Source organism: Carlito syrichta, unplaced genomic scaffold, assembly GCF_000164805.1.
Source record: "Carlito syrichta isolate Samal-C Ts95f unplaced genomic scaffold, Tarsius_syrichta-2.0.1 Scaffold315966, whole genome shotgun sequence".
In the NCBI taxonomy this organism is placed as follows: domain Eukaryota; kingdom Metazoa; phylum Chordata; class Mammalia; order Primates; family Tarsiidae; genus Carlito; species Carlito syrichta.
The window spans coordinates 173,320-181,595 of record NW_007260062.1 but is presented as its reverse complement, the minus strand read 5'-3'; the positions used below and the strand labels follow the sequence as shown (position 1 = coordinate 181,595).

The 8,276-nt window shown below is 44.5% G+C and overlaps 1 protein-coding gene across 6 annotated transcripts in view; it reads left to right on the top strand.

Annotated features, from left to right (window-relative positions):
* Window positions 1–8,276, top strand: part of SEPT6 (septin 6) — a 72,007-nt gene that overhangs the window by 33,182 nt on the left and 30,549 nt on the right. For all 6 annotated transcript variants that reach the window (XM_021706744.1, XM_008073611.2, XM_021706746.1 and 3 more), the window contains one exon: window positions 4,970–5,156. In XM_021706744.1, the coding sequence (XP_021562419.1) occupies window positions 4,970–5,156 (187 nt within the window). The remainder of the gene's footprint in view (window positions 1–4,969; window positions 5,157–8,276) is intronic.

Genomic DNA, 8,276 nt, shown 5'->3' with positions numbered 1-8,276 from the left:
TCAGGGAAGATTCATTAAAATCATTTTGTGGAGTTTTATGTTACTTATCTCCGAAGAACAAATACTCTAAGGAGAAGTTCCAATGCTCAAATATGTATCTGAAAAGCCAATAATTAAATAAATCTGATTCTGGTATTAGTTCCAAGGTTAAAGGCTTTGCATCTCTGAGTTTTTGTATTAGGGACATATCCAGTGTACGTTGTGTGATCTCTGACTGGGCGGCAGTCACTGCACTCCAGTCTGGGTGACAGAGTGAGACGCCAACTAAAAAAAAAAAAAAAAAAAAAAAGACACAGTGGAAATGTTTTGGAAAGAGGAGAGCTCAGAAGGATGAGCCCAAAGGGATAGAACAAAATAAGAATGTATGTAGCGGAAAGAAGAGGTGACTAGAAGGGTGGTTACAGGGTAAATTAGTGGCTGTCACTTTTGCCATCATTCCAATAGACCTAACCTTATGGTATCTTGGCTTTGATGCCTGAGATGGTTGTGTTCAAGTACAGTATCTGTGATTAGGCTCTGTGGGTTTCAAGCAGGGGATGGCTGTGTTTGCACAGAGAACTGGCACAAGGGAGAGGAAGGAGACTAGAATGGCTTTCAGGTGTCTAGGAAGTATGATAGGAAGATGGTGACAACTGAGGCCGATGGAGTGAGAGCACTCAGGGACATGGTGCATGCAATGTGTAGAGTGTCAACGGAAGATGGTCCAGGATGGAACCACAAAGACAGGCCAGGAATTGAGCTGAGGCAAGTGAGATAGAAGAGTTCTGGGAGTAGAAGATAACTGTGTCAGTGAAGCCAGGGGACAGTGTTTCAAGAAGGGCCTGGGAAACATTATCAAGAAAGATGCCGATTGAAAAGTGTTCATTGAAAGGTAAAAATATTACTTTTCTATAGTATGACTATTTAGGAAACCCAAGGTAATCAACTGAAAAGCAAGTCTAACAAATAATACTTCAATAAGGTAGCAGTTTCAAAATAAACACGCAGAAAGCTATAGACTGCTTATAAAGCAATAATAATCAATCAGAAAGCATCATGGAACAGAAGATCCCCCCCATTCACAGTAATGAAAACTCCTTACTAGATCCTACCCACAAGACCCTGCATAATCAGGCCCCTGTTACTTTGCTTGCTTTATCTCTTATTATTCCTTTTCTTGTTGAGGTGAAATTCACATAATATAAAATTAACTATTTTGAAATGAACATTTCAATGGTATTTAATACATTGACAACCACTGCCGCTAACTATTGTGCAACCACCACCTCTATCTAGTTCCAGAACATTTTCACCACCCCGGAAGGAAACCCATGAAATAATAACTCCTCATTTCCCCCTTCCCTCAGCCTCAGTAACCACTATTCTATTTTCTGTCTATATGAATTTTACTTTTCTTTTTTTTGAGTTGGAGTCTCACTCTGTCGCCCAGACTGGAGTGCAGTGGCCGCTCCCGGCCACCGCAGCCTCGACCTGCTGGGCTCCGGCGATCCTTCCGCCTCAGCCTTCCGAGTAGCTGGAAATACAGGCGCACGCTGCCACGCCCGGCTCATTTTGATTTATTGTAGAGATGAGGTCTCACCAAGTTGCCCAGGCGGGTCTTGAACCCGCGGACTCAGGCAATCCACTCACCTCAGCCTCCCAGGGCGCGAGATTACAGGCTGAGCCACCGAGCCCGGCTTTAATTTTACTTTTCTAGGTGCCTCATATAAATGGAATCATATATGTCCTTTAGTGCCTGGTTTCTTTCACCCTTGATGTCTTCAAGGCTCATCCATGTGGCAGCATATAGAAGTCCCTTCCTTTTTTGCCTGAGTAATCTTCCATTGTATGGATATTCCACATTTTCTTTATCCAGTCATCAGTCGATGGACATTTGGGTTGTTTCTACCTTGTGGCTATTGTGAATAGTTTATTCACACTTCTTTCACTAAATCCCACCTCCTTGGCCTTCTTCCTATTGCTCAAACTTGTCAGTCTGGTTTCTGTCTCAGGACCGTCATTACATTTGTTGTTCTCTCTACCTGGATGCTCTTCTTCTAGATCTCTCCATGGCTCTCTCATTCTCATCCTTGCTGCTCAAATGTCACATTCTCAGAGAAGCCCTCCCTGATTACTGTATTTAAAGTAGTTGAAACTCCTAGCCACATTTTATCCCATTATCCTATTGTAGTGTTTTCATAATACATATCATTATCTGAAATGAATGAGTAAATAGTATTGTCTAGACCAGGGGTTATTTTGTGCCACTGACCCCTTTAGCAATCTAATGAGGCCTCATGAGCTCATTATCAAAATAATGTTTTTAAATGCCTAAAATACACCAATTATACCCAATTATACTAAATAAAATTACCAAAATATTGAAAAATTGTGATTTAGTAACCCACATACTTCTCTATCAATTCCTGAAATTGTAACATCTATATGAAGGTATAATAATTATCAGAATTTAGAAGTTGTGATGAGTATAAGTGTTATTTTGAGATATTTGCAACAACTGGAATAGGAAATGAAAATATCAGTGATTTCTATTAGTTATAAAATCACAAGTACTGCTAGCATTACTATAGTTTGTTACCTGTTTGTAACTGAAGAAACTGCTTGACTCAGTTAGTGATTAGTTAAAAAAATGTATTTTTTTCCTATCTAAGATCATGGATCCTCTGAATTCTATCCACAGACCCTTTGGAGGTCTATGGACCCCAGGTTAAGAACTCTCATCTTGGTAGGTCAAAGATCATCAGTAGTACGGAGGAGGGGTGAAGTCTGCTGGAGTGGCTTTGGGTTGGAGATGGAAGAGCTCAGAATAAGCCAGAGAATACAGAGCTAGAAAAAAGCTGCCCATGAAACTCGGTGTGGGAGACGAAGAAATTTCCAGTTGAGAAGGACATGAGAAAAACAGCGTCTCTGAACGACCGTCAGGCATCACTTAGAGAGAGGAGGTAGCCTATGGGAGGGAGGGATTTTGTTTATCATCGACTGGAGTCCAGTGAGCACAACAGAGTGCGGGGGAGGTGGAGAGGCAGCCACAGCGGAAAATGAGCCACTGGGGTGGGAAGCGGGGAGGAGAGGGAGGGTGGGAGGGGTGGAAGGAGTACAGAGTGGTAGGTGGAACTTTACTATTTTCCAGACAGCAGGCTAGACATACAGCGATGAATAAGACAAAGATGAGTCACTCATTTAGGATTCAGCTAAGCCAAATCCTGGTGGCTTATTGGCTGGTTTGGCTGGTCTGATCCATGCACCTCTTTAGAGACTCAGAGCCAGAGGCAGTGGCAGTAAGATAGGCATGGGGTATCACTGAAGATTCAGAGGGAAAAAGCAAAAAAAACATACTCTTTTCTTTCTGCCTTTGTTCCCTTCTGCAAAGCAAAAACTGAAGTAAAAAGAAGTTATGTAATGGAGGGGGGATAAATGAAGCTGTGCCATGATCAAATAATTTAAATCAGCCAATCATCCAGAAATTAATTAGATAAGCCTAAGGAATACATTCCACCACCCTCACTCAAAATTCTTCAGGAACCTTTTAAGGATCTTTGCAACCAAGAGATTCTTTGATACTATTACCCTTCAGAACAATGTTGGCTCAGAGGGATCAAAGGAAGAAAGAAAGGACTATATTTTTAGATTTTTCTCTGGGGCTCCAGAGATACCCAGCACCTGGATCTCTCCTCTGTGTGCCGCTCTCAGAATCTAGGGTTCTGAGATTCTTTTTTTTTAAAGGCTATTTTCCCCTTCTCTGCTAGGGGGATCTTTTCAAAAAGGTTCAGGCTGGGAGTTGCTGTAGGTGGGAGGCATTGGCTGAGCCCAGCTTATCCTTTGATCATGTTTCCTTCTGGCAGTGCTATCTGAAAACTTGCTTCCCTGGGCCCAGATAACAAAGCTCTTCTAGCCTGAAGGGAGGCAGCCCCTCAGATGGAGAGGCAGCAGACAGAGGAGGAGATGAGAACAGAGGCAGGGCTGAAGCTAAGCTGACCTACTTAAATCAGGAGGCTGTAAGGGTGCAGGAATGGCCTGGGAGGGGATAGGAGGGGGAGACAGAGAGGGAATCTCCCCGGGGAGGCCAGGACAGAGAAGAATAATAGAGGGCTGATGATTAGTGATTAAGAAGCCCTGGCAAGACTTGGGGGCCACCTAGAGGAGCTGTGCGTGCAGACTTGGTGAACTGGGTACTTGTGTCCACGTGTGGAAGGTGTGTGTGTGTGAGGATATTTACCAGATTTTGCCTGAATACTTGAATTTTAAAGTCACACTTTGGAGGAAGTGAGAACCAGAAAAATATCTGGACCTCAGGGGAGCCGAGTGGGGAGCCCCACTAAACCAAGCAAGAATAAGCAAAAACCCCAGAGTGTTCCAACCAGATTCCCCAGCAGTGGGTCAAGAAGTCTTGAGTACAGAGCTTCCATACTACTAGGCACTGTTGGGGGAGATACAGGAAGCAAAGACATGAGCCCAGCCTGGAGGAAAATCAACCCATCCACAGATACAGCTAGTGGGCTCCACAGTGAATTGGGACCACATGGGGAACAGACAAGTGTCCTTCATTGGCCGCACCCTTCAGGAGGACACAACCTAATTGAGAGAACACGCATCCCTGTGAAGCAACAGTAAGCAATTCAGTACTATTTTTTGTTACATTCTTGGGCCACAGAAAGGATTTCTGGCATAAGTGGGGAAGGCTGTAGGAAGGAGGTAGGCATTAAACCAAGCCCCAAGGTCTTGCGGGGGCGGCAGGGTTGGGATGAGGAGAGACAAGAGACAAATAAATGGGCATTCCAGAATGAAGGCACACAGGTGGGCATAAGTTTGGCTTGTGTGGGGAACAAGGAGGACAAAGTCGGAGGTCTACTAAGGGGAGATGAAGAAATCCAACAGGATGGGGAGAGTTGGATTTTAAACTTCTGAAAGGAACTGTGTCAAATTCTAAGCTTTTGAAGGGGTCTGACTGTTTCCCTGCTGTCCCCTCTAGCTACAAGCCCATTGTGGAATTCATCGATGCGCAATTCGAGGCCTACCTTCAGGAGGAACTGAAGATCCGAAGAGTGCTGCACACCTATCATGACTCCCGAATTCATGCCTGTTTGTATTTCATTGCCCCCACGGGTCATTCCCTGAAGTCTCTGGACCTAGTGACGATGAAGAAGCTGGACAGTAAGGTATGGAGGCAGGGGCAGGAGGCTGGGCAGGCTGGACTCACTCTTACTGATCTCTTGTGCAAAGTAGACACCAGATGCCAGGAGAGGTTTGTGTCATCCTCCTCCTCTCCCTCATTCCCTGCCCCTCCATAAAGATGGTGTTATGGATCTAGCACCTGTGTCACATGGTTTGTGATCTGTTTTCCCAGCACTAGGGATGGCTTTGCTCTGAGCTGTCTTTCTGCCCTGATTCCTTTTGGGAATAAGGGTGAATGCTAGCAAGGTGGCTGTTCAGATCTAGGGATGCCGGCTTTGGCAATGGAAAAGCGTTTTTTCTTTGTCCCAATATTAACTAGCCTATGCTAGAATCAAACATGCAAACTTGACTTTGATAGTTATTATTTTTAGTATCACTAATAATTTTTATATTAGAAGTCAACATTTGTTCAACCCTCATTATATGCCAATCTTGTGACACGTACTGTTATTCCCATTTTACAAAAATGAAAACTGAAGCTCTGAGAGATTAAGTGACTTGCCCATTGTCCTATAGCTAGCTACTGGTAGAGGCTAGATTCGAACCCAGGTCTGTGGTACCATGTTATATTGCTTCCATGCCTGAAAAAGATGGCTATGGGAACCAGGCATGCCCTGCTTTAAGAAAAACTGAAAAATGGCCGGGTGTGTTGGCTCATGCCTGTAATCCCAACCTTTAGAGGCTGAGGTGGGAGAATCACTTGAGCCCAGGAGTTCAAGATCAGCCTGGACAACATAGGTCTTGCCTCTACAAAAATAGCAAAAATCAGCTGGGCAGGGCGGTATGCACCTATAGTCCCAGCTACTTGGAAGGCTGAGGTGGAAGGATCGCCTGAGCCTAGGAAGTTGAGACTGTGGTTAGCCACCGGTCGAGTGTGTCAGTGCACTCCAACCTGGGTAAGAGTAAGACTCTGACTCAAAAAAAGAAAAAGAAAAACAAATGCAAATTCTACACCGTGTGTATTAGACAATGATTCTTTGTGTTAAAGGATTATTAGCTGTACAAAAGAATTGATGACAGGATTCTTCAAAAAGCTTAATTATTAGTACATTTTTCCCCTGACATTTAGTGTATGCCAGGCACTGTGATGGGTACTTTATATGCATTATTCTTTTTGCCCTGCCAGTAATCCAGTGTAATGAATTGTATGATTATTCCCATTTTACATATGATGAAACTGAGGCACAAAGAGTCAAGTAGCTCGCTCAAGGTCAGATAATGGGTCTGGGATTTGGGCCTAGCTCTCTCTGATTCCATGGTTCCAAGATATATTTCACAGCAATCTAGTTTACATGCAGTCATTTTGTAGCACGTCCACTATAAAAACTTGATTTCAGCTATCCTCAGAATTGGACCAGTTTTTCATTTTTTGCAGCAACGAGCTCATGGCCTGTGAATAATAGGCTGCTTCTGAAATGTTGCCATGCCCGGCATGCCCTGTGTAGGGCAGCAGTGAGCCACGTGACTGGAGGTCTGGTGGGTGGGCTGGGCCAAGCAAGCAGCCTTTGACATGTGTTTATAGTGTGCCTATGGGGACTTGGCGAAAATGACAAGAAGAATTGGCTCTGCCTGCTGTTCCACCTAGACAAGGGCTTTGACTCCCTCTCCCCCTAGCCCCTGAAAGACCTCAAGGGAGGTGCCCTCAAGGTCCAATCTTTGCTTGACCCAGCACCTGAAGCCTTGTGTGATATCAGTCTTTAGAGGGACTCAAACGCCAAAGTCAAAAGAGGCAGGATTTACCTCCCAAGTCTAGAGCTCCCAGGCCTTTCAGAGCCCAGGGCCTGAACATCACCTATGCCACACTATTGGAGTCTGCTGGCAAAAATGACTGTGCTCTCCATGTGAACCTGAGCTTAGGTGTGCTCTCTCACAAAGGCAAGTGTATTTCAAGTTTCTTTACCTTCTGACAGTAAAAGTCTTGTCCCTTCCTGGAAAAATTTCAAAGATCAGAGTTCAAGTGGGTTGAACTTCGGGGTGGCAGTAGGACTTTCCTTTTTTTTGAGTTTGGGGGTGTCTCACTCTGTCACCCAGGCTGCAGTGCAGTGACACAATCACAGTTTACCTCAGCCTCAACTTCCTGGGCTCAGGCAATCCTTTCGCCTCAACCTCCTGAGTGGCTGGGACTGAAGCCCCCATGGTCCACTAATTTTTTTATTCTTTTGTAGAGACAAAGTCTCACTATATTGCCCAGGTCGGTCTCAAACTCCTGGGCCCAAGCGATCCTCCTGCCTTTGCCTCCCAAAGTGCTGATATCACAGGCATGAGCCACTATGTCCAGCCCTGGACCTTTCTTCTGCTGTCTGAAATTAGGCATTTGTACCTGTTTTCTTTACTCAGAAACTAATCATGAGACTCAGGCAGTATAATTTTTTTTTGCATAATTCTCAGATCAAATTGGTAACTGACAGGGTCTTCTTTACATAACCCGGTTGGTTAATCAGTGTTTGTCACCAGAAAGAGAGCCAGGTGTGTATTCACACTGAGCACTGCTCCTGCCTCCCTTTCCTGTCGTCTCCCATGTGGTCCATATCACACCTGGTTGGGGCTAGCCTGGTCTGGATAGGTTGGGACAATTTTCTATTAGCAAGGAGGGGCCACCTCTCCCCTGTCAACCACAGATTCCCAGCTGTCATCTTTCTGCTTTGAATCTCCCAAACAGTGACCTTGATACCAAGGTATCATACAGCTCATCAACTTAGAGCTGAACAGGTTAAGACTATGGACTTAGGAATTAAGGCTACATACACTTGGGTTTGCTACTTACTCACTTTGTGGCATTGGACATTTACTTAACCTCTATGTCTCAATTTCTCATTGGTAAAAATAGTAGTAATAATACCTCTTAGGAGGGTTCTCATGAGGATTGTGTTATTCATGTGAAGTCCTTAGTTCAGTGCCCAGCACACAGTAAGTACTCGTTGTTATTATATATATATTTGAGTCAGAGCTGGAGTGCGCTGACATGATCACGGTTCACTGCAGCCCTGACCTTCTAGGCTCAGGCAATCCTTCCAATTCAGCCTCCAAAGTAGCAGGGACTACAGGTGCATGCCACCATGCCTGGCTTATTTTTTTTATTTTTTGCAGAGACGAAGTCTTTTTTT